Source organism: Haplochromis burtoni, unplaced genomic scaffold, assembly GCF_018398535.1.
Source record: "Haplochromis burtoni strain Fernald_Lab_line unplaced genomic scaffold, NCSU_Asbu1 Contig_136, whole genome shotgun sequence".
NCBI classification, from domain to species: Eukaryota; Metazoa; Chordata; class Actinopteri; order Cichliformes; family Cichlidae; genus Haplochromis; species Haplochromis burtoni.
In genome coordinates this window covers 932,431-955,862 of record NW_024582497.1, presented here as the reverse complement: position 1 = coordinate 955,862, position 23,432 = coordinate 932,431, and the positions used below count along the sequence as shown (strand labels likewise).

Sequence of the window (23,432 nt, the reverse complement as noted above, 5' to 3'; positions counted from 1 at the left end):
GTGTGCTCGCAGTTAGAATGCAGATCAAGCTAGGGCGCATCAATGATCAATATAAGATGTTTCAAAATGTTAATAATCGATAGTTATGTTTTGTGTAATAACTGAGCAATGATGTTGAATTCGGTGTGATGGTGGGAGGATGTTATTCATCTTGTACATAATTATCATTCTGTTCAAATTTCCAGTGTTCACACTGTAAGCGACAAGCTTTATTAATAGCCAAGCACAGGTAGCAACAGTACTCTGCAAAGGTCTTGAGCCACCCCTCATTTCTGAACAATATTTCGCCTGACTTTCTGAGGGTATTTAAAAGTTTTTCCACCACTTGGTAAGGCCAAAATAAGAAGGCAGGCCTAAAAAAAGTTGATGAACAGTTGATGAAGAGGGCCTGAGAGATGCATCTGACCCTCCTGAGGATTTCAGGAGCGGTTTTGTATCATAGATAGGCATGTGTGAAACAAGATGTAGGCTCTGTTATGATTTCCGTCGGTGTTGTTAGGCATCTTCTAAAAAAACTAATAGAATTGTGAATGTAGAAATCCATCTGCAACTTAAAATGCTATCTGGAAAGCATCCCAAAATTTTGGGATCATCTGGAACTGATCCTAAAAACACAGCCAATGCAGGAAAAGCATACCTGGATAGAAACTGGAACTATCTCTGGAACTATGACTGATATATCTATCAGTCATGGATTGACCTCCATAGCCTGGACCTCAACATTATTGAAGCAGTGTGGGATCATTTTGACAGACAACAGAAGAAATGCAGCCAACATCCAAAGAAGAGCTTTGACCTAACTGACTAATAGTTTTCCCTCTCTGTTGAAGAATGAAGGTGAGCCATACCAGATATTGACTTTCAGAAGTCAATATCTGGTATGGCTGGTATGGCAAAAGCAGAGTTATAGACTCTGCTTTTGCCTTGTATGTTATATTTCCATGTATGTTTCAGTAAGTCACTTCAGCCATTTCCCATTTTCCTTGTAAAATATAAAGAAATGAAGGGTGGCTCAAAACCAGTGTGTTTCTGCGGACATGAACTCTTACGACTGATACTTCACATTATCACTGAAGCACTGAGGTGCAACATCAAATGCCTGCTCTTCCCTCATTCTTGTTCTCTTAGATGTCTCTTCCTGTTAAAGGAAGTTCTTCCTCCCCACCTCTCGCCAAGTGCTTTCTCTGGAATATTTGCCTTACAGTATAAATCACGCTGAGATGACTGTTGGTGTTGTTGTTCCCAGAATTTCTTATGAACAAAAGGTCATCTAATTCCTCAAACACTGAAACCAGTTTCCTCAGTATATCGGTTTTAAATATGCCGATAGACGTACCTTTAAAAGTGGAAAACCTGCCTGATGCGAATGTGTCTGCCATCTCCTAGTCCATGGAGGCATTCAGGTAAAAGTGATTCAAACAGCTAAAAGCCACTCTTTTTATTGTAAAACCAGAGCGATGCATTTAAATTGCCTCGATGAATCGCCTGTGAGGTACGTCCACTGTCTTCTTCCCAGTTTTAAGAGCCTAAAATGTTTTGAGAAAATATAACCTTTGGCGTCCTGTGGTGCTGTGAGTGCTGCTTCCCAGCGAGTGTCAGTGGCCGCGGACTCTTCAGCCTCTGCCGGGCTCGGTGAGACGAAACAGCGAAATAAAAGAATCGGATGCTTCTTATTCAACAAATGCTCCCACCTATGGTTGTGCCGAAGCAAACACATACTTGAAAGTGCACTCACATACTCGCACAGCAACACCTGCCAACTCGCTGTCACATTCTCATATCTCGATCGCTGTTATATTATATGCATTCGCCAGCGTGAATTCATCCATTCACCCCCACAACCAGCCTCCTGTTGCAGTTTTTCAATTTGCAAACACTTCAGACTAATCTGGATTAAGCTGTTCAATGCACTAAACCTCCTCCTAGTATAATAACTGTAGTTTGGATGGCATTACTTTCCTCAAGAGCTCAGCTGGGGTAGCAGGTGGAGGCTTGCTGTCACTGTACAGTCATCTTCAAGTGTGCGTGTGTTCTCGACACTCATACGGGAGACAAATGCAGAGTCATTACACGTGTACAGGTTGGCAGAGGGATTTTTTTTAATTTCCTCCCACAGCTTCTCGCAATCACGGCATTTCTACTTGCTAATGAGGCAGAGTACACAGTTAGCTTTGCGTTCCTGGGGCACAGACACTGGAATGCACATTATTGCAAACAGTCTTCGTAATAATTTGATCTATTTATTGTCATTGTTTTTATCATAATAGCCCGTCCTCCCATGCTAGTTCACGGCTGGGTTACAAGTGCAGAAAAATGATGATGTCTCGCAGAGAAAGAAAGGAAGTGCCTTTACTTTCTAGCCTCGAGCAATCAAAGCAGATTGATATTTTGCTCTTTAAATATCATTAAAGCTATCAGAACTAAAATAAGCCTCCTAGTTTAGCTCAACTCCCTGTGAAGTTGAAGATAATGCTTTTAGCCCCCCCCCCCTGCTTCTATAACATTTTATGGGCACGATTCACAGCTCAGCTGTAGGATCGCTCTCCTGGACCGCAATTAATGTCCACTCAACCTTTTAGTAATTTAATTGAATCCATTTCAGTGACAAAATACACTAGTTATGGTCAACTGTGCCAATGATTAGATGAGTCCATGTAAGTACTGTATCTTATTATTGTTAAGAAGCGCGTGGGCGTGTGCATACATGCGAATGACAATCTATGCCTTCCACATCTGGTCCGGACAGCTCTCTTGTCAGCTCGGAAAGTTTGGAAGCACATTATCTGCTCGTACCTGGCCATAGCGTTGCTTCAAATGGCTCTTGGACTGCTGACTTCACTCCCTCATATCTCTCTTTCATCCATGCCAGCTGCAGCAAACAAGAGCACATGGGCTCAGTAGCTGCAGCGTTTCCTCTGCCAGTCACACAGGCAAACATCCAGTCACTTCAGCCAAACAAAGCTTAGCAATGCTAATTGTTAGAAAGGTACGAGCACGGAGAGGTCAAAAAACGCTGCTCGTTTGCCGGCACACCTTGCCACAGTTGCTGTGCCTTGCAGCGTGACATTTAAATCTTTCAGGAAATTGGTAAAACAGCCAAGAGCGAGTGAAGCTTGTCTGATTTTTTTTGTTTTGTTTTTTCCATTTCCTATTTACCGCTCTCTCTTTCTCTCTGTCACCACTAAACCTTCCCAGATTGCGTGTGCTGTTTTCGCCGCCCTCCTCCACTTCTTCTTCCTGGCAGCGTTCACGTGGATGTTCCTAGAGGGCGTGCAGCTCTACATCATGCTGGTGGAGGTGTTTGAGAGCGAGCACTCACGGCGACGCTACTTCTATCTGGTGGGCTACGGGGTCCCAGCGCTAATTGTGGCCGTTTCAGCTGCGGTGGACTACCGCAGCTACGGCACCGACCGAGTGTGAGTACATGTGGAGCGAGCGTGTGAGCAAAACTGCCACATTTCTTCAGATGAATTGGATTTTCTTTCTTTACGAAATTCCCACAAAGATAATATTTTGACATCTGTTTAAGACCATAATGGAAAATACTCTTGCTTGGATTTAATCATTTATTGTATATGGGCAGCTTCTAAGAGAGGGCAATATTCTGCAGGTCTTTCTGGGGATAAAATCAATATAAAAATAAAACCCATTACACATCCAGATCAGTGTATTTTGCAATTTTATTTAATGTTAAGCTTTAAAACTACTGCAGCTCTTAATACAAAGACTCATTTTTACACTAGAGGCATGACAGATGTGGGTGTTTTCCAAGCCGTAAAACCTCCGGGGCTGAAAAATGAAGCCAAAAAGTGTCGTTTCCAAAGTTACTCGACCCATAAAATCCAGAACTTGACATGGGAAACACTTGATTTTACATCGTAGACAAAATGGGTTTGAGCTCTATAGCTAATTTCCTCCATAATATGACGGCTGTATATCATGTGCAGTGAGTATTTCCATCTATCCTCCTCTTGTTTCTCCCGCTTATCCAAGCCAATCCAGTGGAGCCTATCCCAGTTGTCATAGGGTGAGAGGCGGGGAATGCCCCGGACCGGTTGCCACTCTGTCACAGAACTAACACACAGAGGCAGACAACTCAAAATCAAACCTGTATGAACCTATTAACCAACCCCCACTAACTGCATGTATTTGGACTTGTCTGCCCCTCCACCACATTCTTGAAGTTCGCTGTTTGACCTCTCAGGTCATCAGTGGTCCTGTTCTTTAAAACAAGCTGCTGACCTGAGATCAATTACACCTCTGCCAACATTCAAATACAGACCTTCTTGTTCACACAGGCCTGCACTCAGTAGCTCTCATGCAGTAGTTTTTATGTTTATCTTCTGTGTTAAGCTTTTACATAGTTTACATTATATGAGTTTACATATAATTTAATGCCCTATATAAACAAAATTGCCATTGTGAGAGGAGGCAGGGGCACCCAGAGAAACCCCGCACAGACACAAGGAGATATGGTCAACTTATATAATTCAACTAGACCCTGTTGGTCTGGTGTTGTTGGTTTTTTAAGCCTTTTAGATGTAGCCTGCTGGACGGTTAAATCTACTAACAGCCCATCCAAAAGTGAGTGAAATGTTATTTTAAGTCTTTGACTTGCACTGATTAACAGGTATGACTTGCTAACCAAGCTTGGCAGCCTTTGCTGCTAACTCCATCCTCTCTTCCAAATATGTGGCTCCAAAAAAGGAAAAAGAACTAGAAGAAGCTGGCCAAAATGCTTATATCAGGGCCTCTGATCTTCTTGATGGCTTTTCCATCAAGAAGCCTCTATCAAAAGCCAATTTTCTATACCAGGGATCAAAGCCTTGGGATATTTTTTATTTCTTTTTATCTATGCATCATTTTTTTTGTCAGTTCCTTTTGGTGAATTATTGTATCTGTTATGACTCCCCCAACGTTTTCTAGGTGAAAACCCACAATATAGAACATTTCCACATGTTCATGCTGCATGTTGGATCCAATACCGCGCTAACGCTAACCTGAAGAAACGATGAAAGCGCTATATGAGGAGACTGACTGTGATGAAAAACACTGCCAGCACCTTGTATGTGTTTGCGCTGGTTTGAAGAGCTTTAATAATCTCACAGATGACACTCCAATAGCTATCACTCATCCCTCAGCTGTTACTTAAGCTGAGTGCGTTTCCCCTTTTTTTGCTGAATGGACATTGTTTTGACAGTGAAAAAATGCTAACTCTGGGAAAGTTCAGCCGAGCAAACGGCGAGCTGTTGTAGTTGGCGTCTTAAGCGAAATTACCAAAGAGGACGAGAAAGGTTCAGCGGGGAGGCGAGAGGGAGTGTGAACATGGAGACTGGCAGAGAGAGAGGAGATTAACAAAATGATGAGGAGTGACGAAGACTCCCGTTTTGTGTTTTCCTTCACGAGCTGCAGAAGATACGGTTCCCTGGCTCTTCTCTCTGAAATGCAGCACGGTCTATAAAGCGGTGCCAAGCGGAGGATCACTCTCCATTCCTCTCAGTTAATCTCAAACCGATCTGAAAATAATGAAGACCAGCATCAGCAGTTTGCTTCTCTGATGTTTATCATAAACGGCTCGCACACATAGGCTTCCACACATAAGCAACTGGTAGACGGCGCATTTGTGGATTGGCGGAGCAATAGTTCTTAGTGATGGATGAGGCGATAGCTGCCACCGCCTGAGCCTTGGCATCATGTGAATAATTAAAGCCTGCCACCGGTGGAACAATTATACGCAGCCATTGAAGGATGAGGGGAAGGGACGAGGCGCGACACGTGGCGAAGATCAGGAGGTGGGGGGCGGCGCGTGGTCCTGCTGCAAATTGATTTTTGGTACCGCGGTGGCATTATCGTGGGTGGTGTCGTTTGAGTCGAGATATCCAACAAGTTGCTGTGAACCAGGCGCCGCAGATGAATGAAGCGATCTCGAGCGATTCATATTAACTCAACACATGCAAAAAAAAAAAAGCGCTACAGCAGCCTGAAGGTCAAGCTAGCTTTTGAATTCTAGCTGTCCAAGATTGAAAAGGAAAAGCTGATCTGAGTAGGGTTTCCATCCAGCTTCTTGAGCAATTACTCTCCAAATGTGCCCTTGAGCAAGACGTTAACCCTCCTCTCGTCCAGGGAGGCTGCTTTAATGGTCAGCAAATAAGGACACGAGTCTGTGTGATTTCTCCAGTTTAATGAAAGTAATACATCACACCACCTCGAAATTTAAGGGGTAGACTCAGTGCTTAGCTAAAGTAATTCAGTAATCTACATACAGTAGTTGGTTAATCGTTTTCATCCCATTGGACGTGCAGAAAAAAGGTTAAACATCGTGAGCGGGGCCTTAATCTGGCCTCAAATATGGCCCAATCCAGTGCCTTTATTATTAATTATTTCAGCTTATTTTTTTGTTGTTGTGTTGTTAACAATGTCAGGGTGCCAGTGAAAAAGGTACATGAGGCTAGCTTACCTAGAACTGGAAGTGGAAGGGTTTGCTTAGACTTTGTTATATGTACTTCACACGGACCATACGAGGAGCTCCGTGGTGTAGTAAATGATACGTTTGTCTTGCATGCAAAAGATCAGCGATTTAAATCTGAAAATCAGAGAGTCGCAACTCCCACTCCCATCCCAAGGCTAGATAATTGGGAGGGTTGCATCAGGAAGGGTATCCGTTGTATAACGTGTGGCAAACATGCAAATCCATCTGCAGCCAAAGGCAGCTTACATAACATCGACGGCACAAAGTAAACTCCCCTACATGTGTTTCTGTATTTTTTTTTCACAAAGAAAATTGCACGTCTTCATGAGGTACCTTTTTTTTTTTTTTTAAATAGAAAAGTTAGTTTCTTGATAGCTCGATACTGCTGGCCTAAATTTGTGGCATCAAATTGAAAATAAACTAACCCCATTAACACCAACCAACTGGTAGCAAACGGTGCTCCTTAATATCAAATTAAAACAAATATTTGAAACCCAAATATCTGTTGAGATGATCCAAAGCACATAACACTGTCTGATTCAGAGCAGCTTTGCTTTTATATGTATTATTTGAAATAGTTTAACACAGGGGGCCTTGAGGGCCGGTGTCCTGCAGGCTTTAGATCTCACCCTGGGTCAACACACTAGTTCATTACCAGACTTCTGGAGAACTTCAAGACATGTTGAGGAGGTCATTTAGCCATTTAAATCAGCTGTGTTGGATCGAGGACACATCTAAAACCTGCAGGACACCGGCCCTCGAGGCCTGGAGTTTGACACCCCTGGTTTAATGGTTTCATTATCAAATCTTAAAATATATAAAGAGCTTCTTTAGTATTTAGCGTAACGTGTCCACAACGTAGGCAACGTAAGTGTTGATTTTATCTGTTTTTGTGGTTCTTCTATGCATCAAATTGCATATAAAAACAACATAACTGCACTGTTAGGATTCAGCTCAGCTGCTTATATTAGTTAAGCTTATTTTAAGTAGGTCATGTGATTTGGACGCGGTGGGAGGTCTGTTGACTCCAGAAAGTTACAGATCACTCTTTGAGGCAAAAAGTGCTGCAGAACTTCACACTGAAGAGATGATTTGACTCATCTTCTTAGCCTACGTATCTCACATGCCTTTTCTCACCTGTTTGGTCATTGGCTTACTGTCCCTGCTGCAGGGAATAAGAGTAAGGCTCCTTGACTCTAAGGACGGCGTGGCAACAGAACAGGCTGTTGGCATGAACATGGGTTATTTTTTAAATGGCGCACCGGCACTTTTTTGTGTTTGTTTGTTATTGCTCACTTACTGTAGGAGTAGTGCAAAAACTAGCACACCAGGAGGGGAAGATAAAACTGCTCCGAAAGCCTAACACGAGCATGACATAAGTGGAGAAGGATAGGTAAGAGGAGGAAAGGGAAGGAAAAAACAAAAACAAAATGACAGCCTGCAGCTCCTGCCGCCTACCGAGTCTTTAAATCGTTCTATGATCTGAAGAAGAAGGCGAAAGGAACAATGGAAGCTTCAGTTTAATTTATAACAGAGTCATTCAGAGCGTGCGCTTTGATGAGCTGCCAGAGTTCTCCGTGTGTTGTTGGGCTTTTGTTTGCTCGCCGCTTTATCTGTCCATATGTGTTTTTCTGTGATGCCTCGTCGCATCCATTGATACGAGCGAAGGGGAGACATATCAAGTCCCGGTAATAGCAAAGGAGCAGTCGATTTTTGTCCTGTCACTTGTTATACAGTATTTTCTCTTGTTTCAAAGTATTGTCTGCGGATATATTTATTTAATTTTTTTCAGACAGGAAGAAAAAAGAAATGCGCACAAAGTGGCAGCTAAATCTGTGGGCACTGCTGTAAATACTGTAGATGCTCAATTTTGGGGGGTTTTTTGGATGAAAAACTAAAAACGGACTTTGACATCGCCTTCGCTCCATATAAGAAAACAAAAAAACATTTTTTTAAGTGTATTTTTCACCTCAACCTTCAATGGATTTGAAACGAATTCTCGGCCGCTTCCATTTTCCCCTCCCCGTCAGCCCGAATGACAACAGTGCTGTATGGACTGTAATTTTGCAGTGGCCAAAAATGGAGCCGTCTATCTGCTGCTGCAGCGGAGATTAAAAGATTAATAATTCAACCACAGGTCATGAATCATGTTTTTTTTTTTTCCTGTATCTTTTCTTTTGCCATTTTTAAGGAGCGCTGTCACCTTCTGCTCCTGCTCCGTGTTCGGTTCTCTTCAGCCGAGAGGACGATTGACTTCCCGCAATGTTTTGATGTGAAGCGTGGGGTCGGAAAAGAGCTTTATCTCATTATTGACATAATTATAACAGTCCCGCACGGAGTCGCCGCGGTTTAACACGAACACGTAAGGCACTTTGTTGAGAGCTTCAGGATCGTGCGTGCGGCCGTGTCTGTCGGGGTCAAGGTCAATCCAATTCCTTTGGAGTGATACAGTTAGGATTCAATTGAGAACTAATTAAATCTCCATATATTATCATCCTTAATGGCGATTTAATCAGAGTGGAACAAGAAAAGAACTAAACTCTGGTAGTTTCCAACCTTCCTTGGCGGGTTTATCCATAACGTGTTCGTGACTTTTCTCACTTTGAATTGTGCACATGTTTTGGCAATGAAAGGACATCGTTATGGCTGTCACTGGCACTGAAAGCTCCCCTTTCCTCCGAATTCCAGTGCTCGTAATTCTTTAGGCCACTTGCGGCAATCTGTGATTTGAAGTACCCATTCCTCTGTGTCACTCTCAGACTCCCACTTGATGTATATCCTCTGCGCAGGAGCATAGGGCTATAACCTCAAATCCCCCCCAACCGCCCACTCAACTCATATTCACCCGTCCTCTCTCTTACTTCAAATCCCCCTCACCGCTCACCTTATTTCTGTCTCTTTCAGTTGCTGGCTTCGCCTGGACACCTACTTCATTTGGAGTTTCATAGGACCAGCAACCTTGATAATTATGGTAAGCGTCACGAACCCTCCTTACCTCTCCCCCCTCTGCTCATTAACCCTACTTAGCCTGCGGGTCGTCGCTTAAATGGTCCACAGAGATCCCTTTTAAATTTTTTTTTTCCTAGCTCCCATCGCCCTCTTCTCTCTGCCCGGTTGAGCATACATGCCACCGCCGGGCACGGAGCCGTCCAGAAAAACGAATGAGGGGTGTAGAGAATATATTGGAGTTTGTCACCCTGCCGCAGTCGCCGGCTGAGACGATTTTGGGGGGGAGTGGGGGGGAGTGAGATACAGAGCGATAGAGGGAGAGGGACAAAGAGAGCGAACTCTGCTCAGTATGCAGCGCTGGAGTAATCCGCACTGCGATTATGATTGATTTTGTTCCCGTTCCAAGTCCTACTCCACTACCTTTTTTTTCCCCAACCATCTCTTCCTCGCAGGCACACACTCAGCCCCGGACATAGATGCGTACAGTATGTGGTATGCAAGCACACACACACACGCTTTTTGTGCCTTTCCCAACTAGGACAGGGCCTCATTTTCTCCCAATAAAACAGCTCATTTATTGATCCAAATCTGATGTAAGACCCGCATTCATCTCAGTATTTACACTAATGCCGAGCACTAAAATACTGCTTTGTCACCAGGAGATGCGCTCCTAATTTTCCAAAAACACCAGTCAGCCATGACGCTAAATATCCGGCATTGGCACAAAACTTATAGATATCTTTAACAACAAAGAAAAAAAAAGAAGTCACAATATGCTTGTCCAATAGGATTATTTCCCGAGAAACGCATCTCTCGCTGCCCAGCCGCGATCTGGCTGTCAAATCCAAACATGCATAATTCACTTTCACGCTCCAGTTTGGCGTAATCATTCACAATGCATCTCTGCGTGCCTCATGACTCACTCCTTTCTCTCTCCGATTTACAAACAAGAATATCCATCTCGTTGGAGAGAAGGCCTCTGCTCGCTTCCAGTTCTGCCCCTGAAAATTTGGCGAGTGTTTGGACAAAGGTGCAATTTTTAATTCTCCTCGTCTTACGTCAGCTTGAACGCTACCTGCAAATCGCCAATGAAATCCACCTAATTGCTGTAATTTGGAGGGAGCCATTCTTAGCAAACCCACATGACCAGAACTGACTCATTTTCTTATTATTGTTCTGACTCAACAGAGAAAATGCGAATGAAGAGACAGACCAGAGTCGGTCTGCTTAATGTGGGGGTTTTGTTTTTTTTAAATCGAGCAGTCGGATATAAGACCGCCAATTAATTTCCCTCTGTAATCACAGCGTGTTTGACAAACACGGGAGCAAAAGTTCAACTCGCTGAGATGTGCTTGACTTTCTTTTTAAGTTTTATTTACTTGTCTGCTTTTTGAACAGAAACGGGAAAAACAGGAAGTAAGAATAACCATTGAAGTCTGCCGCAGCTTGCGATGCCGTAAAGGCTCAAAGTTTTCTCGTTTGCACAAATTTCATTTATTTATTTTTCCAAATGCAAAGAGGAAAGGACGGTAATTCCCCATGGCTGCCTGTAAGTGTGAATATGATGAGACAAGTGTGAATAAGTCAGATGAAAGGCTCCGCCGTGCAACTGTGCAGCTGCCTCGTCTCACCGATCCCTGTTTAGTCCGATAGAGGTTTCATAGGATTTTGCGCTCTGTTTGGCAAAGTGGGAAACCGAGTCTGGCCGCACTGTTCCAGCTTTGTGCTACAAAGTGCCCTGATTTAAAATGAATGGACCAGTAACAGGAAACACACAGGCTTTGTTCCCATTCTTCTCTGCCTCTCTCGCTTTCCCTTCTCCTTGCCCCCGTAAAAATCCGTCTGTTTCTCTCTTCCAGCTCAACGTGATCTTTCTGGGCATCGCTCTCTACAAGATGTTCCATCACACAGCCATCTTGAAACCAGACTCTGGTTGCCTGGACAACATCAAGTAAGAGCACTCAGATCACCCAGATATCCATTAGAGTCTCCCAGAAATAGCACTGCTTGTTTTTTTACAGGAGGGAAACAATGTTTCCATGTGAGCGTGCTCGGCTCGCTTCCGACCAAACGTGCTTTTTCACTGACAGCTCGATTGTGTCTCGTATGAGTCGTCTCGAGTTGACTTTTTCCACCCGTTTCCTTCGGTTTAATGAACCCCTGGTTAAAGAGCAACTTTTGTGTGGTACTTTGTATTCAAGGCTCTGTTTCCGAGCAGTTCCCTTTGCCTTGCCTCCACCTTTTGATATTTCAAAACCTCATTAAAAGCACTTAAGGTTGCGAACACCCAACCCAAGGGTGCGGAAAGCTGAGCTTACAAGGTAAGCACCTCCCATTACATTGAAAGGTTGTGTCAGATGGGGTTAAAATCAAACAGGTATTCTGCTGCGTCTCCATCATTATCTGAAGAAAACTGTTGTCTGCGCAGGAAAAGGCCAGGAGACAATCTGACAGGCCCGACCCGGTGTTATCTTGGTGTCAACACGCCGTAGATGAATATTCATTTTGTGTGTGTGTTATGTGTGTTTCAGTCTGTTTATCCTCTTATGCCTGGCTGCTTTCAGATAATGTAAAAGCTTCTGGGACAATTATGACTATAACAAAGGTGAAGATTTTCTTTGCTGGTAAAACACTTAGTCTGCAGGTGAGATGAATGACGGTGTTGCAAAGGCAACTAGGGCCAAGGTGGAAAAATATTTCTATTCAAATATGATATAAAATGTCTTTAATGCAGGACAAATTCACTGTATCTGTTACTTTCAGTAGTCGTGCATACGGACATAATCACAAGTAATCTAATCATTACATTAGCTAAATGCAACCTCAGATAAAATATAAAATATGATGCATGATCTGATATCTGTGCGTTGGTGTTGTTCCTGGATCATCAAAGCTGATGTTGGTCCAGGTTCAACATTGCAAGTGACCAGTCACGTTGTTGTGATGTCGTAGTTTTGCGACGTGGAAACGCCAACACACAAAACCTTAACCCCAACCCCATTAGCATAACCCTAAACACGATCACATCCGAACCCCTAACCTTGACCCTAACCGGCCCATTTTTGGGATTTTTCGTCCTGGGTGCACATCGGTCACATGCAATGCTGAACCTGGACCGACATTAATTGTTATGATTAATGCAAAACACCTACACGGGGGTATCCGATGCACCAAAACATGACATATTATCATTTTTTATTTAATACCTGGAAACCTTGCATTCATTGAGTCAACCATGAAGTTCTCTGTATACCAAAGTGTAATGTTATGACTGAAAATTGGCTCATTTCATGCAAGTAGGCACAGCAGCAAATCTACAACATAATGGCTGAAAAGAGGGGGGGAAAATCCAGTAAAGTCCAGACCTCAACAGTCCTCTTAAGGTCCTCCCCAAATGCCTTCAAACCTCAATGAACTGAAGCACAGCTACAAAACAACAAAGTTCTTTCACAATGGTGTGAGAGGCTGATGACGTCACACAGGAAATGATTGCTTCAAGTTATTGCTGCTAAACTTAGCTCTATAAGATATTGAATCACGGGGTGTGTTTCGCTTTTCACACACTGCTTCTGCATTATGACTTAGTTTTTGCTACATAAATAATGTCACAGTGCAATATGTCATGTTGTTGTTTAGCCTGCACTTTCTTTTTACCATAGCTGTATATGCTGCAGTGAAATAATGAGATAGTCTTTTAAGGAGGAGTTCGAGTGCTTGGAAACGGTGAAATTGGTGCGATCAGGAGCAGACACACAGTACAAAAGAGCAAATAAACAAGTATCACGCCAAAAGCACAAACTTTTTTTGTGTGATTTTTCCTGTTAGCACACGCCTGTATTTTTTGAGAACACAGCCAATTTATTGATCAACCTGCAGTTATTCTCTTTTGAGACTGATGCTCATGCATGCAATTAAGCTAGTGCCAAGCTCAAAGCACTGCCTGATCTGTTTCAAGACAACAGTCGGCCGTAATAACAAACAGTTAATTACAACTGAGATTGCATACATAACACAGCTGTGTGTTTGGGATGTATTTAATCATAATCAAAACATGTTTTTGCAAGGGAACACTTGTGACCAGGCTACAAGTTGGTATTACCGGTGCAGAGTTGGCAGTCTTATCAGATACAGTCCTGTATGCTAACGCTGCACTGCCATGTAGCAGCTCCTGCCCCAACACATGCTCTATGATTATGCATAAGCACACAAACAAAACAAAGCACAATACATTAAAAAACCTGCAACATGTCTAAAGCTTTATGCTAATGAATCATGTTGTATAATAACCTGGGTTATGACTTCTTTCTAGAGTAGACCTTACATGCCAAGTTGTCTTGTAAGGTGCATGCTTAATTTGTGTTGAGAAAAAAAAAGCCTGGTGAAAATTGAATAAAAGGATATTTTGCAATAGAGACATAATAAATTATTAAGTTGCATTAAGCAATGAGCCAACAGGACGACTAAAAGTAAACTTGAAAAATGTCACTGGCTCAAAACGTACCTAACATCAGACCTCCCCTCCTGTTCTCCCTTCGGGCTCCTACATGGTTATCAAACTGCATGTTCACATGGCGCCAGAGGATAGATGAGGGCCTCTGCTGCCACTGCCTGAGATTACAACACTGTTAGTGTGTGTTTGTGTTGCACGCAGTAATTATGTTTGCCACAAAAGATGAACTCATAATTCATATATATGTATATATAAATAGTAAAAAGACACCCACCCCTGTTGAGACATGCTCTTGTGTCAATGTGCACTGGTTTCTCAAAAATAATAGGCCGTAGTTTGCTTTAGTGTTTACATGTTTTAGTCTCATTCATCATTAGCTGCATTATTTCATTACTTGATTGTAGAAGTTTCATGCGCACACAGAAAGTTTCTGTATTTGCACTGTAGGGTGACATAGCATTTTCGGTCATTGCTTTTGACGTAAGCTCCAGCTACCTGGTGTCAGGGCAGGCTCTTTGCACAGATGGTGTAAAGTTGTTTTGCTGCCTGTATGCTATGATGGATAAGGGTCTCTGCTCTGTTTTTGCTGTCTGCCTCGCTTTTTTTTTTAAGCCACTCTGGACACATTAGTCTGCTTTATGGCCGTGTTGTGGCGGTTTTTTCATGGCATCACATCACCGGTTGTCTCAGCACAGTGGCCCCTGTCTGCCCCGCTCCTCTCAACCAAGTGATACACACATTTAAAAAAAGAAAAAAGGAAAAGAAAAGAAAACAATCTTCAGCAGGCTCGATACGGCAGCCTTTGGTTCCGCCACGTCAGTCCCTAGTGTGCCAATGTGCTTTCATATCACAAATTCACTACAGGATTTCTCAGAGCTGTGGTTTTTATATGCTGCTTCTTAGCGGTGCCAAAAAATGTAACCTGGACAATAATAAGCTTTGACTAGTTTTGTGAACTCTGCGAAGTAAATTATTTGCCTAGATTTGCAGCTGTGTTTCCCGACTGTTACCCTACATCAGTTCCTCCTACGTTTAACCTCAGCAGTCTTATTCTGGTGTTTTGCATTAAAAGGCAATGTCAAACATGAGCTGCTACATGCTATGAGGACTTATTGAAGTTGCTATTTTCAGTGGTTTAGCTAACATATCTGCTAAGGTTAACAAGGTACCCTACTTAGTTATGCTAAGCTATCAGTACTAAGCTTGGTTAAGAGTGAAGAGTAAAGCCCCATCCAAGTTGGAAGTGATCTGCTTGTAGCACATTGCTTTGTAGCTGACAGGTGTTTGTTAATGGACATCCCAGTCAACTAGCTTACGCTACAGAAGCGGCGTGTATTCCCTGATGGTTTGGTGAGTCGTTGCTGGCTGTCACTGTTTGAGATTAGCCACAAAGAGCGTGTTGCACCAAAAACCTCCTTATGACTTTTGGTTTGGTCACTTGCAGATTGCTGCAGTTGCCTGAGACACAACTTTTACTTTTGAAGAAAGCTTGCCTTCCACTTTTTATAACCACATAGTATCATATTTGGTGAGTGTTTGCAGACCATTAACCATCTACAATACAAACTACAGGCGACCACGGATATCTGCTAGCAGCTGAAGCAATCACAAAGAGGTTTTCAGTGCAGCACCATTTTACCAGTTTCACCTAGCAATAGCAGGCACCGTCTTGCAACCTCTCACCAACTAATGAATTTGTGTTTACCACCCTTAATGGATTCTTCCTTCAATTACTCATCTCAAAACTGGGAAAAGTTAACTATGGACCCACTCACTTTGCATTACTGTTGTTTTGCAAGTCACTGAATATCACTGGCATCCTAGATTCCTCGTAAGGACAAATAAAACTATCCATTAATCCATTAGTCTCAAATAATTGTGCTGTTATAGCATAACTGGATTTCTAACACATTCAGTAGCACTGACTCTATGTACGTATAATTCCTCGTGCATTCGCACAGCATTGTTGTTAGGTTTGATATATCATTTGCACAGTGCTGTTAGAGTTAGGGGAATTATTTCCAATGAGCGGTGTCACAGGGTAGTGCATCTAGTAATGCAAAATTAAGTTGCTGGTGCAGACTAATGCATGTTCACCTAACTAAGCCTAACCTTGTTCGTTTCTCTTTATTCTGCAATCCTTTGTCAAAGCTATAACGAGGTTTCTATACTTAATCCAAACTTGACACCTCCTGCAGCGGCTTCATGGTGAAAGCCAATCAGTGCCACCTCATTTCTCCAAGTGTTTCAGGATTTTCTTGTTATTTGTGTTGGCAGCTCACTTTTAAACGTTGTAACATATGGCCTCTTTCTGTGTCCTCCCAATCTTATGAAGAGTGTTGGGAGTAGGCTCACAGTATTTGTTCTGCTCACAGGCAGATCCGCTTCGAGAAACCGACATGCTTAAACAATAGATTCTGCACATTTACTGCACGTTCACACCAAGACATATGCGTAGTATGTGTAAGGAGAGGCACACGGCCAATCTCGAACATCTACTATGAAGCACAAATGTGCCATGTTTCAGATATTTGGAGAACTACAAGCAGGACACCTGCTGCCCACACAGACCCTGTGCCTAGCCTGCTCAGCCTGGAAATGGATTGCTGATTACCAGCAAGTACATCGCTGACTATAACACTGATCGAAAATGCTTTAAAAAGTAAATACAACAAATGATTCAATGTGATTTAGTTCATCTTAAAGTTTGCAGTAGGTAACTACTTACTACTCAGTAAGACGCCAGCATATTTTGTGACCACTTATGTACATCGGCCATTTTTCCAAAGGCCAGATACATTGTGTAGTTGGTTCTGCAGGAAAAATATTGATTGCTGTGGTCCTAAGTGTCACGTGATTTATAACACTGCGCTCTCCTAAATGTAGCAACCCACTGACCTCCTCAACCCAAGTCTTACCGACTCGAAAACACTCTGCAGTGTTTGGCCGTTTGTAAAAAACGGAAAAAAAGAAAGAAAAAGCTTTTTGTCAGCCGTCATTCATCTGATGAGGTTTTTACACCAACATCCATTAGAAAACGCTATGAACACACACAGAAAACTGGAATTAGATGTAGGCTACTGTGGGCTTTTATATACATATATATATATATCCAATGCTTTTTTACCCTTAATGATCTATCAAGGTGAGCCGGTTTTAATGATCATGATAGCATTGGTTAATTAAGTCAATTTAGCCTAGCTTAATGAGCTGTGCCTTCTTTAGTTTCATCTTCCTGCTATTTGGTTCCTCTTTATGGCTTGATGTCATGTTTTTTGTTCAGATTTCATCATACTGCCTTGTTTTAATATGAATGTTTCATCTCTGTTTCACCGAGTATCTCTTTCTCCCTCTTTGCTTTTCTTTTTTTTGATTAGCACTCACATCCTGCCTTTTTATCTTATGCCGTGTTTATCTTTAACATCTTTCTGTTTCTCATCTTCTATTTTTTTCCTCCCTCCTCTTCATTTTAGCTACCGTTATTATGATGGATGTGTTATTGTAGAATGGCACTGGTAAGATGCAACATTTCTCAGAAGAGGAGTAGAGTAGAATTGATATCGTGTTTGATGTGGTTTTTTCCCCCCTCCTCACCCCGTAATGGAGACAGTGGCTGCTGCTGCCCTGTGATTCATGGATTGCAGCGTGACTTTTGCACCGATGTAACTTTGAATACCAAACTTACTCTTGAATTGAGCTTTCTTAGAAGATGATGGACTGAACATTTTTAGCTTAGCATAGAGTCCTCCCAATTCAGATAAGGAGCTTCAAATGAAATATGCTAATGCTGTGATGTAAAAGATAAAAAAAATGTCTGTGCCATCATCAAAAACTTTGCGCTATTGATGTCTTAAACATTTTTGGGGTGATTTGCATTTAGAGCATACCTTTGGTTAAATAATTAACACCCCTGTTGGCCTGATCACGGCACTTCTTTTTTTCCTCTCCCAGAAAGAGCCTATGAAATGACTTTATGTAGATTTAAAACAAATTGAATTGACCAATTGCAATCTCATACATAAATGATCTGTGACATTGCAATGAATGGCACCTCTGCAAATTAAGTCATTTGGAGGGAAATAGGTAATTTGATGTCACAGACTGAAATAGTTCTCTGCTTAAAATTGCCCCCCTTTGGCAACAATTAGTACAATAAAACCTTTTTTTGGAGGGAAAGTGCTGAAAGCTGTCTACTACAGCACTCAGTATATGTATTATATATTTATACGGGCTTTTGTACGGGCTTTGTGACGACCACAATTGAGCTAAAGTGCATAAGTTGCTAAAATGCTAAATTTGACACCCTAAAATGTATTTAAAGCATTTAATTACAATTATTTCTTTACGACATAATTAGCTTTGTCAAATATACTTTACATAAACTATTTTGAAGTTAATGATGCTGAGAATATGAGAAGATCAGTAAGTGATATTGTATTAGTAGCTTTCAGGCTACAGTTCTGAATGGGGCCTAAAAAAGCTGAGATGCACCCGCTTCATTTGTAAGTGAGCTGTTATGCTTTTCAGCGACTGTAATGCAGTCTCAGAAGTTTTGCCTCGAGGCTCCTACTATGCAGCCCTCAAAATCACCCTCATATTTTTATCTGATAACTCCAGAAGAAGATAAGCCGTGCAGTGCTGATATGAGTCGTACCCTCTTCATATCCTGTCCTCTCAACGCATTTCTTATGACCTCTTTTGTCTCTATCATCCGCTATCCCTCCAACAAAACTCCCACTAGTTAGAGGACAACATTTTGTTCTTTTTTTGTGTGTGTCCATTGCCTGTGTTTCTGTGTCCAATCTGGGGGCAATCGCCTTGATAAAGTACCTTTCCCACCAGGTCATTAAGACAGCCCTGGGAAAATTATGTTTAATGGTTGCTCTGGTGAATTCATAAATCATTTATTTCGCTGCGCACCTGGCCCATTTATAACCGCTTAAATGTGAAGGTCTGCCAGCATTTATGAAGGGAACTAGATACCTATGCAAAAGAGATAATTATTGTTAACATCTGTAAATCACTAACAAATCCGCTTCCAAAATGTGGAAATGTGAAAATGTATGGGATTAATGCAGGCTAGCATCAATCCCATACAGGCAAGCAAGCCATCGTCCTTCTCGTTGTGTTGTTTCCATCTTCATTTCTAAATTTTTACACTGGATTTATTGCCACATCTTTGTTTATTTATTTTACCTCTGCATTGCTTTAATATGTGATTTGATTCATTTCTGTCTGTTCTCTAATTTATTTTGTTCTCATTATATGGCTCAGCTATCAGGATTATGAACCTAAGATGAAGTAAGACAAAATTGGAATGGCCCTTTTTTTCTCATAATGCCATCTTTCATTTACTCCACCATGAACAAATCAGCACCCAAATCCATCTGGCTGCCTCCCTGAATCATTAACATGATTTATAGTAGAGCACTCAGTCACATTGAAGGCCACATTAGTGTGCACAAAGTACTCTGATCTTAGATATACATAGCCTACAGATGAGACAAGCAAGATTAGTTTTAAATGGCACCTGTATTGTTACAGCGCACTGTATAGAAATGTTAGTACTGTAGTGTAAATACCATACACCCATCTTCCCTTTATCCAGAACAAAAAGGAAGAATCTGGGCACAAATCAAAGTTTGAATTGAAGGGCTGGGCGTCCAACCCAAGGTGCTCATTGAGGACATTTAAAAAGATTATTACAGGAAGAAAAAGCAACACATAGGAATTAATGACAAATTACATGCGTTTAGAGGCAATGTGGAACAACAATGAAAAAAATAGCTAGCTAAAGGCTAAAACTGAAAACTAGCTAAAAGTGGCTAAAAAAAGTGAGTGATAAACGAAAGTAACTATTAAGCAGCTGAAAAACTAAAAGTGAAAGATGGAATTCTACTATAAGATTTTTGTATAAAACAATTTAATGATAACTGAAAGTAACCATCAAAATTAATGGCTAATGGCTAGTTAGCTAAGAATAGTGATTGTATGGAAGAACTAATTTTCTGAAAGTAACTGATCGGTAGCTAAAAGTAATCAATAAAAAGTTGAAATATAAAGCTTAAGTAATGGCAAAAGCTGAATAAAAGGTTGAAGCATTTTGATAATAGTGAATATATGTTTAAAATGAATTGCTAAAAATAACTAAAGCTTAGCTTCATAAGCTAGCTAAATTAAAACAGATAAAATAGCTACATGCACTCAATGGCTAAAACAAATGGAAAGCTCAAGATGACATAAGCACAAGGATGATCAGCAGAGATTATCAGTTCACTCTTATAAAATTTATTGAACCAAAATGATATAATTTCTCAAAACCAGGTCAAATGAGCACATTAGCAACAAGAAAACAGACTTGGCGACTGGAATTACAGTTTGCACAAACCGCAGCTCAGAAAATATGAAAGTCTTATTTATGTATACAATCAATAATATTATGAATAATTGCTAAAGACAAAGAAATATCACATCAACATGAATTTAAATGTTGCTGTTAAGAAAAAGAGCTCATCACATTAGCTCATCACATTAAAAGCATAAAACCAATAACACTCCCAAGAAATGTAACTATAACAGCCCAGCTATGATGAATCCTGATAAAACCAAAAATTAATGTGCACAAGAGTTGGTTTAGTCAGTCTGGTGCTGTATGTGCAGTCTTTAGTAGCCACAACATGATGTTTCAGGTGTGCGTAATTAACCTCCTAGGACCTGGCGTCCACATATGTGGACATCACATTTTGGGTTATTTAGACCAAAATACTCAATTCTGCTCTACAAGGGCCTGATATCCACTTATGAGGACATTATACTGCTACTGTTCTATCAAAATTTTAAACTAATATCCTCATATGTTGCTCTTATTTTCCATAAAAACAAAAATAAGGTAAAAAAAATCTGGTAATTCTTTGCTTTTACATTCATCGGGCCCCAATCAGCCCAAATATCAAAGAGAAATTAAAAATGCATGCCGTGGAAGAGTTTGGGTCTTAGGAGGTTAAGCTTTGACAAAGCGCACTACATGGATACTGTACATGTAAGGGTAGACGGCACATTCTGACAAGAATCGTGTATTAATGTGATTAAACACTTATCTAGATCTTGCCAGAGGGGTCACCAGAATACAAAAGGGTGCAGGTGAAGGGGAAAAAAAACTGCCACTTCTCTGCGCAGTGCACCAGCACAAAGATAGAGCCCTTACTCTTAATAGACTTTGTAATCTCAAGGGCATTTGTTTCAGATAAACCTTCTGCTTGAGTAAGATTTTACAAGACACTCAGCTCAGGCACTAGAATCCAACATGTAATATACTAATGAATTTTCTTTTCCTGGAAACGAGGACTGTATTTACTGGTCGCCCACACATATAGACTGCACTTAATTTTTGTGGGAGGATCAAAGGCTTTTCTTTTTGTTTGAAAGAGTGCAAGTGTAAAAATAAAGAATAGAAAAAGACTAAAAGGGGAAAAAAATCATTCTCATTTATCATCAGTTTCCTTTCCCTATTCATTTCAAACTGTATTTATAATTGTGGATTAAGCAGGTTCTTCATTTCCAGACCTTACAGGTAAAGTTGTACCTTATTGCTTTATGACCTAATATCTTTGGTGCAGTTTATGTTCCTTCTCCTGAAATGACAGCTTTTATTAATTATTCATCAAATGGCTATTTGCTTACATTTCAGATCTTGGGTGATCGGCGCCATCGCCTTGCTATGTCTGCTGGGCCTAACCTGGGCTTTCGGCCTCATGTACGTCAACGAGAGCACAGTGGTGATGGCCTACCTCTTCACCATCTTCAACTCCCTGCAGGGAATGTTCATCTTCATCTTCCACTGTGTGCTGCAGAAGAAGGTCGGCATTTGCGTTCTCTCCCGTATCCAGAAAATAGCACGGTGTCACATTAATTAACCGCATGCACATTGGAATTGATTTCCATAACGAGCATGCTGGAGTGTAGCAAGTTTGGAAAGCGGTGAGCTGCTAGTGCGAACCTGTCTGTGCTTTTGAATTTACAGGTGCGTAAGGAGTACGGGAAGTGCCTGCGTACTCACTGCTGCAGCGGCAAAAGCGTGGACAGCTCCATTGGCTCTGGCAAGGGCACCGCCACGCGTGCTCCGGGACGTTATTCGACGGGATCGCAGGTTAAATAGCATTTTTCACTCCTGTAACTTACCACGTGATATGTTCTTTGGAAAAAAAGGTGAACAGCAAGATGATTTCTTTGTAGTGTATGTGCATGCTGCAGCTAGAGGCGGGAAATGATTTGATCCCGAGTATGATTTGAAGAAAGTAGGCAAGCAAAAGAGTAAGTCTGCAATTCGTTTTCACTGGGGCGGATTTAGGCTGCGCGTCGGTACAGTGACGTTGAGGAAAGTACTGGCTTCAGCTTTGTGGGGAATTTGTTCATGCTTACAAATTCAAATTTGACTGTCTATGCCAGGGTTTGTAAATTCGGTGCATAGATGGTAAGTCTCCTTGTAAAGTAAATTGTTAATGGATTCCACCCACGTTGACGTGAAGTATAGGATGAATTGGCGCGATACGCCGTAGCTGAACATCGTATCCATATCCCAAAGAGTGCGATTTCTTCCAGTGTTCAATTATAAATAGTCCTTAGAGTCAAGCGTGCAGTGGCAACCCACGGTACAAGCTGGATTCCGCACACAGATCAAAGCGTTTAATTATACACAGTGGTTTGACAAGATGGCTCTAACCTCATGCTCAGTCACTTTATATGAGCGAGACAGGAATGGAAACACTCAGAAAGATGTGGTTGTTTATTGCTAACTCCGAGGCTTCGGAATGAATGTGTAATCAGCAGAGCACATTCGAACCCGTCGGCTATGAATGGTTCAAGTTTTTGTCCGTCCAAAAAAAAGGAGAAGAAGAAGAAATGGCACTGTCATTTTCAACCCATCTGTGTCCCTTAGGTCTGGGGACAGAATCGTGTGCAATATGATAATGAGATCAGCTGTGTCAGTATATGTTGCTGTTTGAATATGTGAGCGATGTGTCATCTCGGCTCGAAACAGACGCCAATTCATGATGTGAAAAATGCTTTAAGCTTTTATAAATAAAAACATGCCCTCGGTTTAAATGTCACACTGCGATGGGGAAGCTCAGCGAGAGATTAGGTGAGGCATAGTGACAGCTGCTCCAATTTTAGTTAAAGCCGGAGTAGGAAGAAATATAGAAAAGGTGGAAGAAAGCATTTAGCATATGAAAAAAGACAGCCAGCGTGCTGAGTAACTTTCCCTTTTATTTTAAGTCCTCCTACCTACATTTTGAGCGTGTGGAGGTATATATGTTTAAATCTAAAAATGCTTCATGTGGGGTTTGAACCAGTTGCTCTATTGTGCTCTAGCTCCCATTACAGGAGGATAGTTTTCTCTTAGATAAGCGATCCCGAACATATTTTGAGCCACAGACCGGTTTAATGTCAGACAATATTTTCATGGATCAGCCTTCAAGGTGTAAATACAACAAAATAAAAGGATACGACCAAGACAAAAACTGTGATAGTTTGTAAATATGATAAGAAACGCGAATTCACTGTGTG

At 41.5% G+C, this 23,432-nt stretch overlaps 1 protein-coding gene across 10 annotated transcripts in view; it reads left to right on the top strand.

Moving 5' to 3' along the window:
* Window positions 1-23,432, top strand: part of LOC102293975 (adhesion G protein-coupled receptor L3) — a 274,148-nt gene that overhangs the window by 237,228 nt on the left and 13,488 nt on the right. For all 10 annotated transcript variants that reach the window (XM_042224361.1, XM_042224359.1, XM_042224362.1 and 7 more), the window contains 5 exons: window positions 3,196-3,416; window positions 9,374-9,440; window positions 11,278-11,369; window positions 21,556-21,724; window positions 21,889-22,014. In XM_042224361.1, coding sequence (XP_042080295.1) covers window positions 3,196-3,416; window positions 9,374-9,440; window positions 11,278-11,369; window positions 21,556-21,724; window positions 21,889-22,014 — 675 coding nt within the window. The remainder of the gene's footprint in view (window positions 1-3,195; window positions 3,417-9,373; window positions 9,441-11,277; window positions 11,370-21,555; window positions 21,725-21,888; window positions 22,015-23,432) is intronic.